Source organism: Narcine bancroftii, chromosome 1 (genome assembly GCF_036971445.1).
Source record: "Narcine bancroftii isolate sNarBan1 chromosome 1, sNarBan1.hap1, whole genome shotgun sequence".
Taxonomy (NCBI): Eukaryota; Metazoa; Chordata; class Chondrichthyes; order Torpediniformes; family Narcinidae; genus Narcine; species Narcine bancroftii.
In genome coordinates this window covers 433,599,516-433,625,600 of record NC_091469.1, presented here as the reverse complement: position 1 = coordinate 433,625,600, position 26,085 = coordinate 433,599,516, and the positions used below count along the sequence as shown (strand labels likewise).

Here is a 26,085-nt window from a genome sequence, read left to right as displayed (position 1 = left end):
TAAAGGTAGTTGGAAGGGCTGATGGCAACAATTACTGTATACAGAAAAAAAAATCAAACACATTTTTCAGCGTTTATAAAACAAATTGAAAAATTGCTTTTGTAAATGAAATACTGGTACATTTTTATCTGCATACATCATCATACAGCTCTGTGACAAATACCTAGCCCATCTCGATTACTCTCCCATGTATACACTGGAATAATAAATCACAAAATACACTCCACTTTTCTGCAAAGAAGTTATTTTCAGGTATGGCAGTGCATTGTCAATCTCTATCATCTGATAGTCTATAGAGGTTTACAGTGAAATAGATCTTGAGCATTTGAAAACATTCAGTTTTGAAGGACAAAATTGCACCCCATTATTGGAAGGTCACTAATAAAATGCAACCTGTGTCTAATGTAGAAACTACCTGGTGACACTAAATTATATGAGATAAATCCCTAGATCCAACTGATCTACAGTCCAGATTTTTTAAAGAAATGGTCATTGAGGAGGTTCTCATCATTCAAAATTCTATAAATTCTGGAATTGTTCCTTTGGATTGAAGGTTTGCAAGTGTGACCCCACTATGTAACAGAGGAGGGGACGACTAAAGTGTTAGCCTAATGCCAGTCACGTAGTATCTATTATGAAAAAATGTGATGTCATAACATGAAAAGAATAATAGGATTGAGCAGATTCAACATGAATTTATGTTTGGCTCATCTGCTTGAACTCTTTGGGATTGTGATTTGCAGAACTGAGTAAGAGTGAACCAAGTAAATATGGTGTGTTTGGATTTTCAGAAGCAGGGCCAATTGACATTTTTTATGTCTATGGGCCACCACGCTTAGTGGCATAAGATGATATAGCCTGAAGCTTCCTCCCTCACTTTGTCTGCTTTCATCATTATGAATGGGCAATGTAAAATTTGATCTTAATATCCTTAAAAATATAGTCCAATGCAATAAATCTTTCTCACCAGAGGTTTTGCCCTAAGGCAACTCAAACTGTCATACACAAAATTTGTTTACCTTTGTGTGTCGTTAAAGGCACATAAAGAGGTGCCATTTCTCCAGCGACCAAACCAAGAAGGGAAAGAGAAGCAAAAGAGAGTCCTTTCAGAGTCATGGAGTGCCCATGGATCACGCGACCTTCTCCAATGCCACTGCCTTCTGCACTCCCATAATCTCCATAGTTGCAAGGTCTCCACAGTCTGTTCCAGCAGTGACCCTCAGCTCCAGCCATCTAAATCACCCTCCTCGGCCTCTGATTCTGAATCCTTGATGCGATTAGGAAGCTGTTAATGCCCAAGGTCCTTCAGGAGCTCTGCTTGACATCGGCACCCTCATGAGTCTCAGTCATGATACCTAGTTCCTACGACCCAGTCTTCAGCAGCCTGCAGCCAGCCCACAGCCTGGTTCAAGTCCTTTAGCCACCAACCTCCTCACTGGTCCACTGGTGTGATCTCGTACCCTGAAGGGTCCTCACCCAGGCTTTTCTTGAATGCAGCTGCAACACAATGGATGAAGGGTTGAATTGCTTCATGCATATTTGAATTTAGAAGATTAAGAGGCAATCTAATTGAAACATTTAAAATTGTGGGGACATTGATGTTAAGAAGCTGATTCTTCAAGTTACAGAATTTAAAATTAGTGAACTTAATTACAGAAAGCCCAATGATATTTAGGACTGAGTTGAGATGTAGAATATTTTGAAATTGGCATTTCAGGTGGCCGTGCATGGTCAGGCAATTGATTTTACTCAAGTCTCACAGCAATAGATAGTTACACTCTAAGGGAAATGGAGGATCCTGGGCTCATGAAAATCATGCAGGTCTTTAACTTTTTGAAAGCATCAACATAAATAGATATGGTGGCAAAGAAGGCATACGTCATGCTTGCTTTCATTGGTTGAGGCATCGAGTATAAAAGTTGGGGACTCATATTTCAGCTCTATATATCTTCAGTTAGCCCACATGTGGAGTATCGTATGCAGTTCTGGTCTCCACATTAAAGGAAAGATGTGGAGGCTTTGTAGAAGGTGTCAAAGAGGTTTTCTGGGATGTTTACTGTATTGGGGAGTATTAGCTATAAGGATAAGTTTGAGAAACTTGGGGTTTTTTTTGAGCACTGGAGGTTGAGGGAAGACCTGACAGAAGTTTATAGAATTATGAGAGCAATAGATATGGTCTTTTTCTCAGGGTGGAATTGTCAAATATTGGAGTCCATAGAACATAGAAATATGCAGCATAGAACAGGCGCTTTGGCCCACAAAATTGTGCCGACCTAATAACCTACTGTATAATGCTTAATTTTTCTCTGTTCGTACCTAATTGCTTAGAGATTCCAATGTACACATCTTCACCACCATTGCCAGCAGCATATTCCATGCACCCACTCCACTCTGTGTGGAAAAAAAACTTACCTCTTACATCACCCCATACTTAGTCCCAAGCACCATAAAACCTTTCCCCTCATGTCAGGTATTTCAGCCTTGGGAAAAAGCCTCTGACCATCCACAAGATCAATGCCTCTCATCACCTTGTACATCTCTATCAGGTTACTCATCATCCTCTTTTGTTCCAAGGAAAGAAGACCCAAGTTCACTCAACCTATCCCCATAAGGCATGCTCTCCAATCCAGGCAACATCCTTGTAAATCTCCTCTCCACCCTCTTTATTAGCATCTACATTTTTCGTGCAACGAGCTGACCAAATGTGAACCCATTATTCCAATGGGGTCTAACCAAGGATCTACATAGCTGCAACATTATCTTGCAGCTCTTGAACTTGATCCCCATGGTTAATGAAGGCCAACACAACATATGCCTTCTTAACGACACCATCAACCTATGCAGCATCTTTGGGTGTTCTATGGATATGGACCCTAAGGTCTCTCAGTTCAGGGCTTTAAGAAAAGCGGGGGTAAAATTTTAAGGAGAAGTGTGAGGAAAGTTTTTTTTACAAAGATTGGTAGGTGCCTGGAGCCAACTGCATGGTGAAATAGTGGAACCAGATGCTAGAGCTAAATAAACAAACAGAGTACATACATGACATCACATACAACCCTGAGATTCTTTTCGTGCAGGCCAGACAGAATTTCTACTTACTTGCAGTGCAAAAAACTGTACTCAAGACAGTAGAATTCCATGTAGATTTCCTCAATAGTGAGAGAGTTTTGCCTGTGATGTACTGGGGTGTGTCCACTACTTTTTGCACTGCTTTCCGCACAGAGGTTTGAGTGTTCCCATACCATGCCATGATGCTACTGGTCAGCATATATTCCACTATATACCTATAGACATTTGCCAAGGTTTTTGATGTCATACCAAACCTCCGCAAACTCCTGAGGAGAACCATAGAGCATAACAGCACCAAAAAAGCCCTCTTCAGTCTTTCAAGTCTGCATTGAACCATTTTTTTGCCTAGTCCCTAGCCTGCCATTTCTCTTCCATTCATGTACCTGTCCAAATTCTTCTTAAATATTAAAATTGAGCCCACATTCACCACTTCAGCTGGCAGCTTGTTCCACACACCCACCACTCTGTGCAAAAATGATCACCCTCATGTTCCCCCTAAGCTTTTCTCCCTTTCATGCTTCACTAATGTCCCCTGGTTTGTATCTCACCTACTCTCAGTGGAAAAAAGCCTATCGATATTTAATCTGTCTATCCCCCTCATAATTTTAAAGATCTCTATCAAATTTCTCTTCATTCTTCTACACTCCATGGAGTAAAGTCATAACCTGTTTAACCTTTCCCTGTAATTTAATTCCTGAAGTTGAGGCAACATTCTAGTAAATCTCTCTACTCTTTCTATCTTATTAGAACCATAAAACCATAGAACACTACAGCACAAAAAGTAGACCATTTAGCCTTTCTAGTCTGTGCCGAAACATCATTCCGCTAGTCCCACTGACCTGCACCCATTCCATAATCCTCCAGACTTCTCCTATCCAGGTATCTATCCAATTTATTCTTAAAACTTAACAGTGAGCCCGCACTTACCACATCAGATGGCAGCTTGTTCCACCCTCCCACCACTCCCTGAGTGAATTTCCCCTAATGTCCCCCCTAAACCTTTCCCCTTTTATCCTAAAGCCATGTCCTTTTGTATCTATCTCTCCTAATCCAAGTGGAAAGAGCCTACTTGTATTTACTCTGTCTATGCCCCTCATAATTTTGTAAACCTCTATCAAATCTCCCATCATTCTTCTATGCTCAAAGGAATAATGTCCTAACCTGGTTAATCTTTCCCTGTAGCTCAACTCCTGAAAAGCCGGCAACATCCTAGTGAATCTTCTCTGCACTCTTTCAATCTTATTGATATCCTTCATGTAGTTTGGCAACCAGAACTTCACACAAAACTCCAAATTTGGCCTCACCAATTTCTTAAATAACCTCACCAAAACATCCTGTACTCAATACTTTGATTTATGAAAGCCAAGATGCCAAAAGCTTTCTTTACAATGATGCCACTGACATGGAATTATGTATCTGTATTCCCAGATCCCTTTATTTATCCACACTCCTCAGTTCCCTACTATTTGTACTGTGTATGTCCTACCTCATACATGTCTGCATTAAATTCCATCTGCCATTTTCTGGCCCATTTTTCTAGTTGGTCCAGATCCCTTTTCAGGCTTTGAAAGCCTTCCTCGCTGTCCACAGTGCCTCCAATCTTAGTGTCATCAGCAAACTTGCTGATCCAATTTCCCACATTATCATCCAGATCATTGATAAAGACAACAGAAAACAATGGTCCCACCTCCAATCCCTGAGGCACACCACTAATCACAGACCTCCAGTCTGAGAAACATTCGTCCATTATCACTCTCTGTCTTCTCCCATTCAGCCAATTGCAAATCCAGTTTACAACCTCTCCATGGATAGCTAGTGTCTGAACCTTCTGAACTATCCTCCCATGTGGGGCCTTGTCAAAGGCTTACTAAAGTCCATGTAGACAACATCCACAGCCTTTCCTTCATCTACTTTCTTGGTAACATACTCAAAAAACTCTCTAAGATTAGTTAAACATGACCTACCATGCACAAAACCATGCTGACAATCCTTAAGCAGCCCTTGGCTGTCCAAATACTTGTATATCCTATCTCTCAGAACATCCTCCAATAATTTACCCACCATAGACATCAGGCTCACCAGCCTGTAATTTCCTGGTTTACTTTTGAAGCTTTTTTTTTTAAACAATGGAACAACATGAGCACTCTGGCACTTCATCAACCTTTTTTGTAACCCCCTCGAAAAACTCAATCAGGTTTGTCAAGCATGATCTACCCCTGACAAAACCATGCTGATTACTCCCTCTCACTCCCTGTATCTCCAAATATTTGTAAATACCATCCCTCAGAACACTTTCCATCAACTTGCCCACCACAGACGTCAGACTCACGGGCCTATAATTCCCAGGTTTACATTTAGATCCTTTCTTAAACAGCAGAACCACATGCACAACCCTCCAATCCTTTGGCACTACCCCCGTGGCCAGTGACATCCTAAATATCTCTGTTAATGGCCCCACTATCTGTCCACAAGCCTCTCTGAGTGTCCTTGGGAATATTTTGTCCGGTCCCGGAGATTTATCCACCTTTATCTTTTTCAACACAGCCATCACTACCTCCTCGGTTATCCTTATATGCTTCATGACCTCCCCACTATTTTTCTTTACTTCAACTGGTTCAATATTTTTTTCCCTAGTGAATACTGAGGCAAAGAAATCATTCAAAATTTCCCCCATTTCCTCTGACTTTCACTCAGCCTCCCCTCGCTATCTACAAAGGGTCCAATTTTATCCCTCACTAATCTTTTACTTTTAATGTACCTACAGAAACCCTTTGGATTTATTTTTACTCTGTCTGCCAAAGCCTCTTCGTGCCTTTTTTTGGCCTTTCTAATTTCTTAAGATTCTTTCTACATTCCTTGTAGTCCTCCTTCAAATTCTCAGCTCCCTGCTCTTGTACACCTCCCTTTTTCTCCTAACCAAATTTCCAATATTCTTTGAAAACCAAGCCTCCCTATGACTTCCAGCCTTTCCTTTGATCCTGACTGGGACATACCTGCTCTGTACCCTCAAAATTTCTTTTTTGAATATCCTCCATTTTTCATTTACATCCTTACCTGAAAATATCCTGTCCCACTCAATACTCCCCAAATCCCTTCTTATTCCTTCGAAATTTGCTCTTCTCCAATCCAGAACCTCAACTTTAGGCCCCTCTTTGCTCTTCCCTAAAACTAACCGAAAACTGACAGAGTTATGATCACTAGACCCAAGTTGTTCCCCAACATTAATGTCCCATACCTGACCTAGCTCGTTCCCTAACAGGAGATCCAGTATTACACCTTCCTGAGTCGGTTCTTCTACTAACTAATCCAGAAAACAATCTTGAACACACTTAACGAACTCCAGTCTATCCAGCCCTCCAATCATGTGGGTATCCCAATCAATGTGAGGGAAGTTAAAATCTCCCATGATCACTACCTTATGATTCTCACACATACATGTTATCTCCCTGCAAATTTGTTCCTCTAATTCTCTTGGTCCATTTGGTGGTCTGTAATACACCCCTATTAGCACCCTCATACCTCCTTCACCCCACAATTCCACAGGAATTGCCTCACTGGACAATCCCTCCAGACCATCTTGCCACCTCACGGCAGTAATGTCCTCCTTAACAAGCAGAGCAACTCCTCCCCCTATTTTACCCCCTGATCTATCACATCTAAAACAAATGTATCCTGGACTATTAAGTTGCCAGTCCTGCCCCTCCTGTAGCCAGATCTCACTAATTGCCACAATATCATGACTCCAAGAATCTGTCCATGCTCTAAGCTCATCTACCTTATTCACTATGCTTCTTGCATTAAAATATATGCATCTCAGAGAATGACCCTCACATATATTCTCTTTTTTACCTCTACCCTAATCTCCATCCTACCTTTGTTATCTTTTTTATTCCTAGCTAGGTAGCCATACTCCCTGGACACTGCTCTCACCCTCTGTTCCCCACCCCCCTGCCAAACTAGTTTAAACCTACCCCCACAGCTCTAGCAAATCTACTTGCCAGCACATTGGTCCCCCTCCAGTTCAAGTGGAGTCTGTCCCTTTTGTACAGGTCCAACCTTCCCCAGAAGAGATCCCAATGATCCAAAAATCTTATCCCCTGCCCCCTGCACCATCTCTTTAGCCACGCATTCATCCTCCATATCCTTCTATTTCTACCCTCACTCGCACATGGCACCAGCAGCAATCCAGAGATTACTACCTTGGAGGTCCTGTTTTTTAACGTCCTACCTAATTCCACATAATAATGTTTCAGGACCTCATCCCCACTTCTAACTAAGTCATTGATCCCCACATGGACCACGACTTCTGGCTGTTCTCCTTCCCCTTGCAGAATGCCATGAACTCGATCAGAGATATCCCTGACCCTGGCACAAGGGAGGCAACAGACCAACCTGGATCCCCGATCTCGTCCCACAAACCTTCTATCTGTCCCTCTGACTAATGAGTCCACAACTACAAGTATCCTGTTCTTATCCCTCCTTCCCTTCTGAACCTCAGGGGCAGCCCCTGTGCCAGAGATCTGACCCCGACGACTCGTCCCCGTTAGGCTGTTCCCCCCAGCAGTATCCAATGCCGAATACATGTTGCTGAGCGGCACTTCCACAGGGGTACTCTGCACAGGCACTCTCCCTCCTTTCCTCACAGTCACCCAATTCCCTGACCCCTGCCTTCTAGGGGTGTCTGTCTCCCTGTAACTCCTCTCCATCACTGCCTCTGCTTCCCTTATGATCCTCAGTTCATCCAACTGCAGCTCAAACTCCCTAACGCGGTCACTCATTATATGCAATTGGATGCACCTTTTGCAGGTGCAGTCATCAGAAACAGCTGTGGTGTCTCTGATTACCCACATCCCACAACTGGAGCACTTAACTACCCCAACTGACTCCATTTCCTCCTTTCTTACTATAATACGTTGGTACAAAGGTACCTTACCACACAAGGAGCTCCTTCTCAGCCCCTGCTTGCCGAAGTCCCTCGAGCCGAAGTCCCTCGAGCCGAAGTCCCTCGAGCCGAAGTCCCTCGAGCCGAAGTCCCTCGAGCCGAAGTCCCTCGAGCCGAAGTCCCTCGAGCCGAAGTCCCAAGACCTTCACTGGGCCACTCACTCACTGGCCGCTCCCTCCCTTTCTACTCCTTTTGTTAGCCCTTACCAATTTACCCCAATGAACTCGTCTCACACGACACCAGGCGCTGACTCACTGCCTCCTCCGACCCCGAGTCCGACCTTTCTAAGTCCGAGCCCTGGTAAGTCCAGCTATTTATTCTACTCACCTCTCTGATGCTTCTCCTGGCTCCTTCTTCTCTCACCCGACAGCAGGCACTGACTCACTGCCTCCTCCGACCCCAAGTCCGACCTTTCTAAGTCCGAGCCCTGGTAAGTCCAGCTATTTATTCTACTCACCTCTCTGATGCTTCTCCTGGCTCCTTCTCCTCTCACCCGACAGCAGGCGCTGACTCACTGCCTCCTCCGACCCCGAGTCCGACCTTTCTAAGTCCGAGCCCAGGTAAGTCCAGCTATTTATTCTTCTCACCTCTCTGATGCTGTCTCCTGGCTCCTCTACCTCTCACCCGACACCAGGCGCTGACTCACTGCCTCCTCTGACCCTAAGTCCGACCTTTCTAAGTCCGAGCTCCGGTAAGTCCAGCTATTTATTCTACTCACCTCTCTAATGCTGTCTCCTGGCTCCTCATCTCACCCGACACCGGGCGCTGACTCACTGCCTCCTCCGACCCCGAGTCCGACCTTTCTAAGTTGTATTTGGCCATGCTTTTTAACTGTCATCACCTGCACCAATCTTGTCCTTGAACGTTTAACTGGTTTGCATTCCTTTGCCATTGTACTGGAGTATCAACCTGGTTAGTGTGCTTATTTGATTATTTTTAATCCATGTTAATTTGAGGCCAAGGAACATACAGGAGCTTCATGATAATTTGAATAAAACAAGCTTTTAAAATATCTAAATAAATTTTAAATAAAATTACATGGTCACAGACTTGACAGTCAATTACACTGAGAGAAGTTGCTTGACAAACCTGATTGAGTTTTTCGAGGGGGTTACAAAAAAGGTTGATGAAGGGAAAGCTGTGGATGTTGTCTATTTAGACTTTAGTAAAGCTTTTGACAAAGTTCCCCACAGGAGGTTAGAAAAAAAGGTGGAGGCATTAGGTATAAATGAGGAGGTAGTGAAATGGATTCAGCAATGGTTGGATGGGAGGTGTCAGAGAGTAGTGGTAGAAAATTGTTTGTCCAATTGGAGGTCGGTGACTAGTGGAGTTCCTCAGGGATCGGTCCTCGGTCCACTATTGTTTGTTATATATATTAACGATCTGGAAGTAGGGGTGGAGAATTGGATAAACAAGTTTGCGGATGATACAAAGATTGGTGGTGTTGTGGACAGTGAGGAAGATTACCGTAGATTAAAAGGTGATTTAGGCAGGCTGGAGGTGTGAGCTGAGAAATGGCTGATGGAATTTAATACAGATAAGTGTGAGGTGTTACATTTTGGAAAGGCAAATCTAAATAGGTCATATGCATTAAATGGTAGGCTATTGAGATGTGCAGAGCAACAAAGGGATTTAGGGGTTATGGTAATAGTACCCTCAAGGCTGATGCTCAGGTAGATGGTGTGAAGAAGGCATTTGGAATGTTGGCCTTCATAAATCGGAGTATTAAATTCAAGAGTAGGGAGGTTATGATGAAATTGTACAAGGCATTGGTGAGGCCAAATTTGGAGTACTGTGTACAGTTTTGGTCACCAAATTATAGGAAAGATATAAACGAAATAGAGAGAGTGCAGAGAAGGTTCACGAGAATGTTGACAGGATTTAAAGGTTTGAGTTACAGGGAAAGGTTGTGCAGACTGGGGCTTTTTTCTCTGGAGCGTAGAAGATTGAGAGGGGACTTGATAGAGGTGTTTAAGATTTTAAAAGGGACAGAGTAAACGTGGATAGGCTTTTTCAATGAAGAGTGGGGGAGATTCAAACTAGAGGGCATGGTTTAAGATTGAAGGGGGAAAATTATAAGGGGAACATGAGGGGAAATTTGTTTACGCAAAGGGTGGTGGGGATGTGGAATGAGCTGACAGACGTGGTCAAGGCGGGATCAGGTTACATTTGTTGTGTCTTTGGTTACATTTAAGGAAAGACTGGATAGTTACATGGAGAGGAGAGGACTGGAGGGGTATGGACCGGGTGCTGGTCAGTGGGACTAGGAGGGTGGGGATTTGTTACGGCATGGACTAGTAGGGCCGAACTGGCCTGTTCTGTGCTGTAAGTGGTTATATGGTTATATGGTTATGGTTAAGTTTTAAACTGGAATCATAAACCTCCACACTGACCATCAAATTGGGGGCACCCCAAGACTCCATACTTCATCTCCCTACTTTAGTCCCTGTACATTCATGAAAACATAGCCAAGTTCAGCTACAACTCAATCTACGAATTCACTAACACCACCACTGTTGTTGGCTAAATTACTGGAATGATGAGTCAAAATGGAGGTCGAGAATCTATTTGGGAGGTGCCAGAACTACAATCCTGTGCCCAGCATGGCCAAGACCAAGGAACTTATTGTTGATTTTAGGAAGGAGAGGCCTTGGGACAGGTGGAGAGGGTTAAAATCTTTAAGTTCCTGGGAATTCATATTTCAGAAGACCCTTCCTGGAGCTAGCACATCAAGACAATTTTGTAGCCTCAATTTTGTAGACTAAGGAGTCTGAGGAGATTTGTTGTGTCTTTGAATACCTTATCAAACCTCTACAAATGCACTGTGGAAAAAATACTAACTGGTTGCATCCCTCCCTGGTTTGGGATTCTGATTGCCAGGTACATAGAAGACTGACAAACATAGCTAATTACATCACAGGCTCGACCTCCTATGCATTGAATGCATCTATGTCCGGCAATGTTTTTAAGAAGGCAGCCAACCTCATAAAGCACCCCCCACCACCCTGCTCACAACATCTTCTCACTACTACCATTGACAGAAGGTGCAGAAGCCTTAAGAACACCAACTCTAATTTCAAGTAAAATTCCTTTCCAGCAGCAATCAGGTTCTTGAGCACCTTCACTCCATCCGCATCATTGACAGAGAACAATACCTGATTTTCTGTCCGGGCATTCTCCAGCCAGATGGTATTAACATTGACTTTTCTGGTTTCTGCTAACCCGCTCTCCTCTACCCTCCCCCCTTCCCCCTCCCCTCTTCCCTTCTCCTCCATCCTTCTCTTTCTATTAACCTAGCCGTGCCTCCCCTCCCTAATTGGTGCTGTCCACAACCACGCCTCTCCTCTATCCTTTTGTTTGGATGCCTGCTGGCATTTTTTCATACCTTGGTAAAGCCCGAAATGTCATTTTATGTATTTTTACTTTTGCTATATAAAGAACACTGTTTGATCTGCTGAATTTCACCAGCAGTGTGTGTTCTTGCTTGAACCTCCCCTTGTTACATTAATCAGGAACTGCTCCGACACTACAAAAGGACTGACTGTAGTACGCTGTATTTCGAAATCACTTTTACGGATAACTGAATATTTATCAATGTTTTTATTTTGTATATATTGTCTCTTTTAAATTCAATTAATTATACTCTTGTAGTTTGCTGCAGCAAATAAGAATTTTGATGCATATGTACATTATTCTGAGTTTTACATTACTGTCATCAAAAAAGTCCCAAAAATGAAGCCTGAGGCTAATGATGTTTCCCACTGAGGTTGCTGCCAACTGAGCTGCTTCAGCTCTCCTGGAACTCTTGTCTTTTAACTGTCTTAACTGAAAAGATTTAAATTGATCACAATTTATTTTATTTCACATTCTTCAAATAAACATCTGCAGGACATCACTGTGATGGGCCTTAGCACATCCATCACACAACATTCCCTTGTATGCTTTGTTATTTTTTTTAAAAAACAGTAGTTCATTTAACCAATTGAGTGTTTTTTTTCTTTCAATCCATCTCTTCCCTTTTACTGCCTTGCTTTCTTTATTTAATAGACAATAGACAATAGGAGCTGGAGTAGGCCCTTTGGCCCGTCGAGCCAGCACCGCCATTTTACAGATCATGGCTGATCACTACCATCAGTACCCCTTTCCAGCCTTATCCCCATAACCCTTAACTCCTTTGCCCACTAGAGTCTTATCTAACTCTCTTTCGAACATAATCAGCGAATCTGCCTCTACCACCCTCTGTGGCAGAGCATTCCACAGATTCACACTTCTCTGGGTAAAAAAATGTTTTCTCATCTCCGTCCTAAAGGGCCTACCCTGTATTCTTAAACTATGCCCTCTAGTCCTCGTCTCCCCCATCATTGGGAACAAGTTATCAGACTTCACCCTGTCTATCCCCCTGATAATTTTGTATACCTCAATCATGTCCCCCCTCATCCTTCTAAACTCCATCGGATACAAGTCCAGTTTTTCTAGCCTTTCAGCATATGTCAACCCCGCCATCCCTGGAACTAACCTTGTAAATCTGCGCTGCACACCCTCTATAGCTAGTATGTCCTTCCTCAAAATTGGAGACCAGAACTGGACGCAATACTCCAGGTGGGGTCTCACCAGGGCCCTGTACAACTGCAGAAGGGCTTCTCTGTTCCTATACTCCAATCCCCTCTTTATGAAAGCCAACATGCCATTAGCCTTCTTCACAGCTTTCTGAACCTGCATGCTAGTCTTCAGTGACCGGTGAACAAGTACTCCCAGATCCATTTGCTCCTCCCCACTCCCTAGCTTGTCTCCATTTAAATAATACTCTGCTTTCCTATTATTGCCCCCAAAATGGATAACCTCACGTTTGCTTACATTGAATGTCATCTTCCATTCAGCAGCCCACTCCCCCAACCTGTCCAAGTCCCTCTGCATTTTCCTGACATCCTCCTCACACCCCACACCGCCACCCAAATTTGCTCAATGTTTATTTGATTGTGAAAGTTTTGCTGTGGAGTGATTTGTTTTTTTAGTTTGCCTGTAGATCTTAAAAAGAATAAAAAGTGGCTTCATCTACATCATTACAAATAGCCATTGTGAGTGGCTGAAGGAATTGAACTTAAAATATTTAAAATATTCTTTTATACTTTTTACCACTTGCTTCTACGCTACCCAATCCCAAACTCCACCTGTCAATCCTAAAAGACCGCACCCTATGCTGATCACATTGCACTTTTCTCCCATTCCTTACATTGGTTCTCATCAGTTTATAACAATATCATAAATGCCATATTCATTGCTATTTAAAGTAGAAAATTAGTTTTGGAATGTTCTGTAAAGTAAATCTTGAGCTAAAACATTGATTGAAAACATTTTTTTATCATTTTCTGCATTTCTATTGAAACATAAAATGTATGCCAAAAAATGACCGGAGGCCTGTGAAGGAGATGAGTTTAATAGGTCAGCCTGCTCTTTTATATTTTGATCATTGCAAGCAAAAGGTGGTAATATCTCATAAGAAATAACCTTTCTGTTTTGGGGAATTGTCAAACCAAAATCATTTATTCTGTGTTTACTGGGACCAAGCAAGAGCTGAGGAATGGGACCTGCTTCCTGCTAATAATCACTCAAAAACCATTGATCATAAACTACATTTAAATCTTAGCAGTAAGGTTCTGTCAAAAGCACTAATATCTGGGGTTAGGTTCCAGGGGAATGGATGAAAAGATTTATGCCAGTTGTTGTGTCCGTGATCTTCTAGTTATGTCCTAGAAGACTGATGGCCCTGTCAGTACTGTACAGCATCTTCTACATCGATTGTGACCTTTTCCTGCAGGGTCATCTAAGTCGAGACCCATGTTCACAGCAATTGAGCAGGCAACACTGTAAATAAGTGGGATGCAAATAGTGATTGAACGTAGTCATGGTTTGTTTAGTCTTAATTGGTTGAAAATTAGCTGTTTTGATTTGCATCCTTATTTAAAATGAAAATATCTTGTTAAGCTAATATAGGTTTCTTATGGCAATGTTTGGTTTAAAATATAAAAAGAGAACAGATCTGGGAAAATCTAACTGGCATTTCATTTCTAAAGTTAATTCCACAAGAATAAAGGTAATATTGACACCAGACTATATTTTGATATTTATTTTGTGCCTCTGTGCAAATTTAAAATGTACCCAGTCCAGGAACAACCAGCTTAACGATTTGACGAATGGCTTTTTCAAGACACTTAAGGATTCGCGGGAAGAAAATAAATTTGCAAACACTGGAAATGTGAAGTAAAAAGGAAAATGGTAAAAAAAAAACGTACAGCAGGTCAGGCATCATCCGTGGAAAGACCAGCAGAGTTAAAGGTTCAGTCTTTCCATAAATGCAGTCTGTCCTGGTCATTCGCACCATTGGTCCAACGAGGTGGACATCATCCGCTCAGCAGAGAGGAATTCAGATGTTGCTTTGGCTTCTTCGATCCAAGCTCAAAATCGAATTTCCCACCACATCGGGTTGACTTCTGAATGAAGTGTAAATGTGCGTCGCCCAAAGCGGGCATCTCCAACTTGCAATTCGATCTCTCTGCGTACCCCGCGCAGGCTCCCGGGTGGGATGAAAGGAGGTCATGAATGTTTCTGGTAATGGGTGTTTCACTCTGCCTGTTAATATGGTCAGACTTTTCAAAGACTGAACGGGGTCCCCAAAATATAAAACTATTCAAGGCACACAATTAACTCGACTGAAACCCCTCGTGTGCGTGCCCCTCCGTTGATGTGAATGAGGAAGCACGACCTGCCGAAGGGCTGAATTGGGCTATCCTGTTCCAGAAGTAGGTCTCAACTCCGTCCTCGACCAAGTGACAGCAGTTGCCAACAACTAACCGCAGCTCCGAGGCTTCCACTCCCGCAGCTGTTCACCAGGAAATGTTGAAACAGTTGGATAGTTTCGACAGGGAAGTGCCAACTGCTTTGCTGATGTTTTCTTGCAAACAATTATCCTCAATTCCTCACCGGCCAGTTCTTATTTATTCTCATATTTACCCTGAGTTAAGTCTGAGCGAGACAAAATGGGAATCTCGGTAAGAACTGTATGAAATTTAAGGCAAGCCAATGCGAAATACAACCAGAATCTAATTTACGCCACGAATGGTATTGAAATGGAGAAGATCTCATCACCGGTGCAGAAAAGCAATCAGTAAAAACCAAGTTAGAAATTACCACTTCACTGCAAAATATTTTGGTTGGACCACAGCGTTTATTCAATTCTGATTCTTGTGATAGAAATCGTTGAATCATTAGCCGAGAGAAAACGTGTGAGTTGAACCTGGAGAGTCGCCAGTTTTTTTAAATCTGCAAAGGAGGTGCCTGTAGTAATTTCAGAATCGTACACAATATGATGCGCGACGAAAATGTTAATCTAGAAACATTACGATAAACGTGGCAATAAAACGAAAGAGTTTGGGTTCCAGCAACTGCAATCGTCACTCAATAAGTGGTGTTTTGTAGCAGAGAGCGGACAGGGCTTCGAGTGGAAGGCCATTCGAGAGAGAAGGGTTTCATCAATGGCATCTGCCAAGTCATCCACTTGTAGATAGCACTTTTTCAGTTGTCTGAACAACCATCTGATATCAATCAAACAAAATCAAATCATTCGCTAGATAGTCGAGAAACTTCGTGGGTCACGCAGCATCCAGCCAACGTTTCGAGTCCGGACCCTTTATCGAGAGTGATATTACCTTCCTGTGCAGATACAGATTTTTAGGCAAGAAATAGCCGGCTATGACAGTTTCCACCCCACCCTTTATTGTAAAGTATCCAATGGCATCGCAAGTCGCAGCTCGCCGGTTATGTGAGTTCTTGTGTTTAGTTTGCACAAGGACGGGAGTTCAAAGACTTATAGCTGTTACTAATTTTGATTTTGTTTTGTCCCGTCACACAAATTGACGCTTAACTTGCTGCATGACACAATTCATTTCACATTATTCGCTAAGTGAAATGTCACTGAAATCAACAGCATGTGTTAACTTTTTAAATCCTATTTGGGATTGTAGGGGGTAATCAAAGTTGCTGGTTCGCGCGTTGATTTGTTTTTAGTGAGCATGAGTTTATTGTCATATACGTTGTGCACATGCCCCTAAATTCTTGCTGCAGCTGAACAATTAAAAAAAACATGAATTGTGTGGTTTTAATAGTTTTTTTTAAAGAAAAAGCTTTCAGTCCTTGATAATTCTGATATATTAAGAGGACAATGATGAGCTATCTCTCTGCCCAGGAATTCTGGGAATCGGATCTTTGCTGGTTCCAAAAGTATGTTTTCCTATTAGAGCACTCGTCGGCTGGAAATTAATTAAATATGAATGGGTAATGACTCCCCATTATATTACGGGGAGTATTATGGTATTATAATTCTGACGCACGGTTTTCATCGCACCTTCAAACCCAATGTAAGTAATTAGTCATTGTGTTAAAGAGCCAGAGTTTTACCGCATAGAAACAGGCCCTTTAGCCCAACTTGTCCATGTCGATCCAATTATCCCCTGAAGATTTGTCTACGTTGGACAATACGCATCTAAGCCAGTGGTTCTCAGCCTTTGTTTTCCACTCACGTACCACCTTAAGTAATCCTTTACTTTCCACGGTGCACCTTGACATCCAATGGCAAATGAATGGAAAACAAAAGGTTGAGGACCACTGATCTCAATTTTTCCATCCATGCACCCATTTCAGCGTCTTTGAAATGTTGCAATTATACTGTCATCTGACAACATATACACCCTGTGTGTGAAATACCCCCTCCCCATCAGATACCTTTTAAATTTCCCTCTCCTCCTCTAGCTTTAGACTCCCCTATCCAGGCATAAAGACTAACTATTTACCTTGTCCATGCCTCCTTTCATGATATTTTCTACCTCGATTTGGTTAGTCCTCAGACTCCTACTCTCCAGGGAGAAAAACGCATCTATCTGCCTTTGTTATAACTCAAGCCCGCCTGACCTAGTAACATTCACGTGAATCTTTTTGCTCCTTTCACAACCTAATGACACCTTTCCTCTAACTGGGTGGCCAGAAGTGTCCACAATACTTCGCATATGGTCTCTTATACGCTGTATAACAGTTGCTACGTTAAACATTCAAGAAAATGTTATGTGTCTGTCACAAAATATTGCAAGAATGTTCAGACAACCCAATCTGTGTAGCCAGTGACCTTTCCAAGTATGCTTAGATTAAAAATGAGTTTTGATTTATGGGCTTCACCAAGGCAACAGTATTGATATGACGACACCACTAAGTGAAATTTGTTTGAATTGGGCGAGGTAGAATCTACGGTCTCGAAGAGAGTTTGGATGCTGCTGGACCGTTTAGCCTTTAAACTTGGAGCCCTGTGTGTTTTCAAACATAAACAACGCTCTTGAATACTGTGGACAAAGAAAGTGAAAGTGAGCATTGAGCATAAAGGGCCCGATACCAATGGGTGACCCCGCTAGTGTACCATTATCGGAACTAGATGCTCTATCTTACATGTGATATCTTTTCTTTACTAGGACCATACTTGACCTGGATAAACTGCTAGAATTTGCCAGACTGGGAAGTTACCTCGAATATGATCTATTCGGCACCGAATTTTTGAACTATGCTTTTAATCCCACATTGGATATGCCCTGTGACAATGAAAGGATTCATCGGTAGGTAGGGCACAGTCTGGGTTGCCTAAAATGGTTTAATGGAAAATAAGCTGTAATGAGTTTAAACGTCTGGAATCAGATTGGCTGAATTTTAATGTTTCGAAGAGGTCTCTTCGACTTTTCTCAGTTTAAAATAGCTATGTTTCAACCTTGGTGTTCTCTCTCTCTCTCTCTCTCTCTCTCTCTCTCAAATAATTTCACATTCTCCTGCACGGTAGACTTCCATGTCACATTTAATGCAATGACAGAACCCGCAATGATCGTATACCCTGAGTACTGATATTCATCTGCATGGCTATTCTGCGCTGGGCATTATCAACTTTAAAATACATCTTAAGCTTCTGGAGTGACCTACTTGGAGACACTGAAATCACGTCACTAGGCGAAATTCGTGGGGAAATACACTGGTTGCTTGCTGTACAGGAAAGTAGTGGTTCTCGTCTGCTCCATTCAGTTCGATATTTGCCAGACATGAGATTTCAAAATAGATTACAGGAGGTGGCAGGTTTGAAGACAAAGTCACTTTTCTTTTGCTATTAAATTGCAATCTGAAAGCTCAAATATATGAAAGAAAAAGAGGATGGTGTGCTCATGTATCCCTCGTTGCCTTCGGAGGAACGCATGTGATACTGCGATGTGAATTAAGATCGACTTTATCGTACATTTCATTGTCATTGCCGCTTGTTATTTTCGGCACTTTGCAACATGATTGAGATTAACGTAAAATGATATTTATTGAGCACATTAAATACGTTGGAGAAGTATTTTTGGTTCTAACACAGATAATTAAATTAAAAACCCCATTGTTATATTCCATTGTCTTATGTTAATTCAGCATAACCACGAATATTGTGAGATTTGATCAGATGTCTACCATTATCCAAAAATAAATGAAGAAGTAAAGAGTGTTTTTTTTAAACTTCAGAGTCTAAAGCTACTTGAGTCAATAGCTCGATGTAAGAACGAGTGTGCCACTCTTCCTGCCTCGGCTGATCTGCCAAAACCATCAACCGACTTCTTCCCTTGAACATTCCCTTTGGTATTTGTGTTCACTCGCTGTCTCGGTTAGCATTTATTCGCCATTTCTGTTCACTGGTTGGTCCGACCATTTCAAAAGGCAATTATGAGACAACGACATTGATACCCATTTGATGTTATGTCTGGTTCAGATTGAACATAGTTTTCTTTCTTGGAGGATATCATTGAAGCAGATGGGTTTTATGATCACCATCTCTGGCAATAATTATTTTATTCCAGGTTTATTTAATATCTGGTGCCCAAGTCTACCCGCTTCTATGTTTAGTAATAAATTCGTAGAGGTTTCGCCATTGTAACACATTATTTAATATGCAATGGCGATATGTATTCGTATACAATATTCAGAATTTCAACATAATTCTCGGAACAATTATTGAACATTATTTGAGGCAAAGATATTTGAGTTGCGCAAGATATTAAAGCAAGTGGCCAAAGGTTTGGTCAATGAAGTAGATTTTAAGGAATACCTTCGCAATAGAGTTAGATTTCTATCAGAGCATCCATCTTTCATCCTAACAGATGCCAAAAAATGAGAGGACTTGGAGTTAGGGTAAGATGGGGAATGTTTGGAGGGCATTTGAGGCAGACATTTTTAACACCCAGAGGGTGATTGGAACACAGGACTGGTAAATGGAATGAGTGTAGATGAGTAATCGATTATTGACATCCAAAAGTTTGCTGCCCACATGTAACAGGCATTAAATCTAGTTCAGCGACTATTTTACTAATGTGGACTTAAAATTTTAATTTTTTTTTGTTTTCAAAATTATCTATAGGCTCACCCCTCCCTTATCTTTGGAACCTTTCATATTCCTTTCAGTCCCACTTCATGTCCAGTAGATCATTTTAATCCTCTATCTCCAATACGTCAAGGCGCCAGCCACCACCATTTTAAAACCTTTCTTAATCGTTTATCGTCCATTTGCCTTCATATCGCCTTTAGTCGTGCAGCACAAGTTTTGTTTGATGATGAACCTGTGAATTAGAGGGCCGTTGAGTCGAGAAGTTGCTGGGATATTTAAAGTTTGCTAGCGATAAAGATCTCTAAATGTGGTAGGAAGTAATTGCATTTCGGATCTGGTCAAATCAGCATTTGATTCAGTCAGCAAACTGATTGTCTTTTCAGAATCCGTTTTCTGGTTGAAGAGGGTTATGAAGATAAACTGCTGATGTCCCACGATATTCATACCAAGAACCGATTGACTAAGTATGGTGGACATGGCTATTCTCACATTCTAACCAACATAGTCCCGAAAATGATCCAGCGAGGTATGTCGCAATGTGTTATAGATAAGATTTTAGTGGAAAACCCGAAACGTTGGCTAACTTTCAAATAATTAAATGGCTATTATCCCATTCGCCCAAAGAGATTTGCAATTGATTTAAGACATGGGTTTCCCAGTGAACCAGTTTATAGTTGATTTTAATGGAGACCTTTCTCCATAAATTCTTAATTTTTAAATACACTAAGGGCTTGATGTATTCTTAATCTGTGCTGGATGGCGGTAACAGGCTGGTAAATATTTGAAAAGTTTGTTTTGTTGTGATGTTTTCCTATTAACTTGTACGGCAATAAAGAAACGCTTACCAAAATCAATAAGGCAGATCATAAAATTTGGCGCGGCATTTACTGTAATAGGATAGGATTGATGGCAATTGAAACCTACTTGGGGCTATTCTCACCCAGACCATGATTCTTCGATTGATTACCTTCAATGGCACTTAATTGTGGTTAAGGCAAATGTTAATCACGTGGAAATTCTCGCAAATATATTTGTAATATTTCTGAAATGTAATCCTCTTCCCCATATTAACAAGTGGTTAAATCTAAAACATGTTTATTAATTGGAGGCCACGTTTTCTGTATGTATTATTTCATTATTACTTCACAGTTATTAAGCCATACGAATAAAGGCATAACTGAATATTCAAGAATTTGTGAAGAACAATTTGTCAAAAAAGGAGGAATGGGAGTTTCAATTAGTGACCACCTGTTGTCTTAAGACTATTTTACAATTTCCTTGTAAATATATTGACTTGTACAAAGTATTTTTGCAAAGTTTTATCCCTCGGTTTGAGATGTTATCCTGTAGAGTGCATAATTTGAATGAGATTTACACATTGAATCGACGCTTTTTGCATTATATTTAGCACACAATAGACGAGACATTTGAAGGTATTGCATCCTCTTTTAATGAACAGCAATATTGTATAATAGCAATCTGGGTCCAAAGCAGTAACGGAAGAATTTAAATCAATCGCATAAAGTTACCGCGTGAATGGGAAAGGGAAACGGAAATATCTGCCTGACACCAGATAGCAAATTAGTCTCGTTCCTTGGCTAAACCTAAGCATTAGAAATTATGGAAGACATTAAGTGTAAAATGCCTTACATTTACTGAATTTAATATCAAGGCCGAATGCTGGAAACACATTTTGAGAATATCCTAATTGATTCTCGGGCATCGTCCGCATTCAATCGTCGGTTACGCGTGCAGCAGTTTGATGTATCAGGAAATTAGGAGGTATCCTATCACTAAAGTGTCACGGAGGAACTTACAAGCTTGAATGGTCAAATCCGTACAGTTTAATCCAGCGGTTAAAAATATTAAATGATCACCAGAATATAAGTGGGAAAAACTATGTTGTTATGAAAGAACAATTGTCCAAATGGTGAGTATGTGAGGCATGAAAATACTGAATACCTTAACCTTATATGATTAAAAGATTTATTTTAAAAATCTATTGCATCTTATTGCATATACATTTATCTACAGAATATAGAATCTGACATTCATGCCACAGCGATGGAAAAGCTGCACGTTATCTATTGCACGCACATTATTCTTTATATTAAAGTTTGTTAAATGAAAGATTGACTCCAATAAAAGGCAAACACCGACCTTATTCAAGACAGCAATTTAACAATGCAATTATAATTGTCGTTAGAAAATCTTTGCTCACCACTGCATAATGTGGAATTCCAAGCCGAGAAAATAATTAGTCGTGACTACCTGAATGGATAAAGCTGTAAGTTCAAAACATCAAAGCATCAGAGAAATGGTCTTGAAGATTTATAGAGAAATAGACCCCTCTGCTCAGAAATGGGCTGACTTCCTCTCACAAATACAGTACAATACTAACATTGATAAATTGCTTTGGGCGGGGAAAGTCAGTATAACCCCGTCTGAGCCTATTTAGTTGAGCATGGTCTTTTCGTGGTGTGCAAGTATGTTTCAAATAGCTTTCCTTTCAACAAAAAAAAATGGCTGGTTGTATCCAAAACTATCGTGCACATTTCGAGACCGTCCATTTGGTATTTGTAGTGATCTTTCAAGGGTGGGAATCCCGCCCTCAATCGTTCCCGCAGGAGGTGATTCGATTTGGTTGTTTATTTGTTCGCTCTTCCCTCAGTCGGCGTAGACTATAAATCCGGAGAAGGTGCTGTACTTATTGTTGTTACCGCCGTGGGCCTTGCCACCATCCAGTTTGATATAAACTTCGTCTCCTGCATCCAAGTGCAGCACCACGCTGTTGTTGGCATAGTCGTAATTCTGGTCGGCATCCTGGGCAATAGCGCTGGCTCGGACCTGCAGAAGGTTCAGCAAAGTTACGGAAAGTGCGAGACAAGCCCCCAGCTGTTTGCATCCGTTTTCAGCTTTCGTGTCCTGGTCTATTTCCCCTTATCCGTCTTGCTTCGCCTGCCCCAGCTGCCATGTACACGATCCCTGTCTTTCCGCTCCAAAGCTCTCCCAATCATCATCCGAAACTTCGCCGAGTCTTCCATTCCTCCCCAGACCAAAACTGCTGGATCGCCCCTCCCCCTCTGTTTACTGATGAACCGTGGCTATTGCTTTGCTGTTTCTTATGACCGCTACCTTCCACACAGTGTGGATGTATTCCTTTGTTTAAGCCCTTCAAGCCTGAAACGCCGATGAAATGATACCTACCTAAGTATAATACAGAAAACAAATTAAAAACTGGCGCTTGTCCGTTGTCCCAACATTCTCCCATTGAGTGAGGTGTCTAAAACGAAGACCCAATGCTAACTCTCCCCTTAGCCCGCTGAAACTTGTTCGAAGGATCGCTCACCTGGCCGTTTTTACACAGATCTGCCCACATGCTGGTGCCATCACCGCCTCTCATCAAAACGTGGTAAGTGAAGAAGTAAATCCCCGGGATGGAGCAGGTAAACTTGCCGGTGGTCGGGTCATAATGGTTCCCGAGATTGGTGACCACGTCGTCGAATTTGAGCATCTCGTAACCCTCGTGTGGTCGTTTGAGACCGGCGTAGAAGGCAATCTTCGGCACTGTGCTGTAGGTAGCGGCGCTGATGGCTCCGGCGTTTGGACCGGGTGGTCCCGGTAGACCCGGGAGTCCCGGTCTCCCCGGCTCGCCCTTTCCTCCCGGTGGCCCAATCGACCCCGGCGGGCCCGGTTCTCCGGGCGGACCCCGCGGTCCGGCTTTCCCCGATCTCCCGGGCTCCCCTTTGGGTCCTTGGATGAAAGTGGGCACGGGCATCACACTGTGATCCCGCACCGTCTCTGCCGCCGCCGTGGTGGCTTTCGTGTCGTAAGGGTCGCAGACCATCCTGCAGGTCCCCAGCATCTCGTAGTGGGCGGAGGTCCCGGCCGAGTTCACCAGCACTGGGATCAAGATCACCAGCAGAAGGACCATGGCGACTCCCACCGCCGCGGCGATCAGTCTCTTTTTCCGGACGACCCGTGTGAGAGGTGGGCGATCGTCCTGTCTGCTTTTGGAAGAAATCGTGATGGTTGTACAGAGACCTCCACCAGAGAGAAAACAAGGGATACTTGTCGGAGCAGTTTCGGTCCAGGCTTGACTTGACCCTGACTTAGCCAGATCTCGGAGTAGCCGGCAGTCCGGATGTGCTCAACCCCGCTCTTGAGCTGTTGAGTGAGACGGCTGTTGGACGGTGCCCGGAATTTAAGCGCGGCCACGGACTAAAACCCTCTTCCTCTCACGCCTCCAGCCAGTTTCCACCTGTCCCGATCCTGTATTCACGTGTGAGTAGGAGAACAAATCATCTCAAAGCACATCAGATGCACACATCCCCACGCAAAACATTCCTCACTCCTAATCGAATTAGTGGCGATCGACTCGCCTTTCGCATGTGCCACTGATGGCTCGCAAATCTTCCGGACCTGGAAGCAAAGCAAACGACAAGCGAGAAGTGGGGCTCAGACAACCTGTGGAATGGAACTGGCGGCTATCTGTCAGGGCTGCTATTTCTTCATTGCTTTTAGCGGATCCGATATTGAGAGAGGGAGGTGGAGAAACAGACCCACTCCAAGCAGTTCCGTTGAAAAATTGCCTCACGATTCACCAAGCAGCAGTTTGAACGGAAGACTAACTGTGGGTTCTCAGTGGAGACGGGAAATTTGAAAGTCTAATGTTAAAAGAATCATTTCTGTCAAACGTGGCAAGCCTGTTAAAAAGAAAGATTGCCTGCCAAATCAGTGATGTGTCTGAGTTAGCGGAGTGCATACTACAGACAAGGGCAGAAACCTTTAACGCTCTCCATCAACATGCAAGGTCCTTTACCTGCGCTACCTTGCCATTTTTACGTGATCTGTTAAGGTCATCTACCATGACACTGCAAAACAAAGATGAATCGATCGCCCCTCCTCTGGAATAAATGTCAGACTCCTCGTTTACCAGCGTTGGAGTGAGCTGTAAAGCCTCTCAGATCGGCAGGCTGAATGTAACGTACTCCAGCTCACCAGAACGAAGCCGAGAGAAACTAATAACGTTGGACACATTTAAAAATTCTTGCATTGGATCCATTGCTGATTTTATTTCGTGTAAAGCCCTGTCTGAAAAAAGCCTTGGACTGGACTGCTTCGTTAAAACAGAGATAGTTTGGACTTATCCGACGAATGAACAATGGCAGGTTTTGATCAATCTGTTGAAAACTGAACAATAATGAGAATTGCAACGCGGGGTTTAATATGTAAGAAGGCCAGAGAATAAAATACAGAATTTGTCAGAAGTGGTGCATTGCATATTAGTTCTACAAGGTCATTACTATTGTTTGCAAATAAGCGTGTAAATTTTTGAGGTGCAGATTTCGGTTTCCCTTTATTTTTTTCAGAATAAGGCAGGGTTTTGAATTTCAAGTAAAAACACACAATGCTGGAGAAACTCAGTAGGTCTTACCTGTGTAAATTGTGGACAATGATAAAGAACAACGAGCCCTCACATACACCGTTACACATAATAACTGACAGGCCAATCCGACTAGAGCCGCCACCTTGGATCTTGAATCTCTTGGCTAGTTAAAAACAAATGGAAGTCTTATTAGTTCACTGTGAGTATAATATCCGAAGAATGTGTAACAAGAGGAATTGTGTTATGTTTAAATCCACGGTTTCATAGTTGCCATGAATAAAGAACAGACTTCGACTGTATCATGTTGTGGTCTTTTTCTGATGTACCGATTGGTGCAGAACACACTGTGTGGTGTTGCCTGCATGTTCAGCAACAACTCACATACATAAAAGTTAGAAAGTTAAAACACAAAATACTGGAGGAACTCAGTAGGTCTCGCAGCGTCCATAGGAGGTAAAGGGAAATAACTAACGTTTCAGGCCTGAGCCCTTCTTCAAGGCACCTTGATACCTTGAAGCAGGGCTCAGACCCGAAACATTGGTTTTATATCGTTACCTCCCATGCAGAAGTTCTCCACTAATTTTGTGTGTTTGCTACAATCACACGATCTGCAGACATTCAGGTTTCTCATGCAGAACAGTTACAAACAACATGAGGCTAAACTTTGGCTTCAAGCTGTCCTTGCAGGTTTACCATGCACTGGAGAGAATGAGCACCAGTCACATTTGCTAATTAAATCCCCTAACGTCTGTCTCCTTTTGGGTAATTTTGAAATTTTATCTTTTTTTTTGTCTCTATCTCTGGATGTAAATATGGCAGATGACAATATTGTATGTCTAAGAGGTTACAATTCTACCTCTTATTTATTGCCCTTTTGTACCTTTTCTCTCTCCCCCTCCTGTCACCCCCCACCCCCATAACACCATTTCAATTGGTCTAGAATTGTTGTGACTGCCAACCCAATTCAACCCAAAGTTGTGGAGGGATGCCTATTATCATCCAGGTGTGGAAACCCTGGAAGATCTGTCCTCCTCTTGTCCAAAGCACAAAGGGAAGTTACAACACCACAGCTCAGTTAACAAAAGCTCATTCAACACAAACTTCAAACCCTTCTGCATCTTGAGGTCTACCATTTATTTTTAAAAATCTACTCAAGGCTCTTCAGATTCTTTTATAATTGATAAAGTACTTGTTGACAACTTTGCACATTGTCGTTTGTTCTTTGCTTCAACCTTGCACTTTTGCTATCAAAAAGCA

The 26,085-nt window shown here is 42.3% G+C and overlaps 2 protein-coding genes across 7 annotated transcripts in view; one reads left to right on the top strand and one right to left on the bottom strand.

The window, feature by feature from the left end:
* The window catches only part of pter (phosphotriesterase related), a 137,783-nt gene that overhangs the window by 49,780 nt on the left and 61,918 nt on the right, over positions 1-26,085 (top strand). For 4 of the 6 annotated variants that reach the window (XR_011350117.1, XM_069914265.1, XM_069914266.1 and 1 more), the window contains 2 exons: positions 17,518-17,658; positions 19,823-19,965. Coding sequence is in view for 5 of the 6 variants with exons in the window: in XM_069914265.1 (XP_069770366.1) it covers positions 17,518-17,658; positions 19,823-19,965 (284 nt within the window). In the remaining variant the exon portion in view is untranslated. The other 2 variants (XM_069914269.1, XM_069914268.1) reach the window with 2 other exon arrangements.
* Positions 20,888-23,560, bottom strand: c1ql3a (complement component 1, q subcomponent-like 3a). Its single transcript, XM_069914270.1, has 2 exons — positions 22,789-23,560; positions 20,888-22,286 (listed from the first exon to the last, which is right to left on the bottom strand). Exons 1-2 carry the CDS (start codon positions 23,371-23,373, stop codon positions 22,107-22,109), a joined length of 765 nt encoding a protein of 254 aa, XP_069770371.1. The 5' UTR covers positions 23,374-23,560; the 3' UTR covers positions 20,888-22,106.

Bases quoted from the DNA above. Each gene is read 5' to 3' on its own strand.
- c1ql3a (XM_069914270.1), bottom strand. From the start codon at position 23,373: ATGGTCCTTCTGCTGGTGATCTTGATCCCAGTGCTGGTGAACTCGGCC. The intron at 22,287-22,788 runs GTGAGCGATCCT...AACCTTCTGCAG, and splicing joins ATCTGTGTAAAAACGGCCAG to GTCCGAGCCAGCGCTATTGC.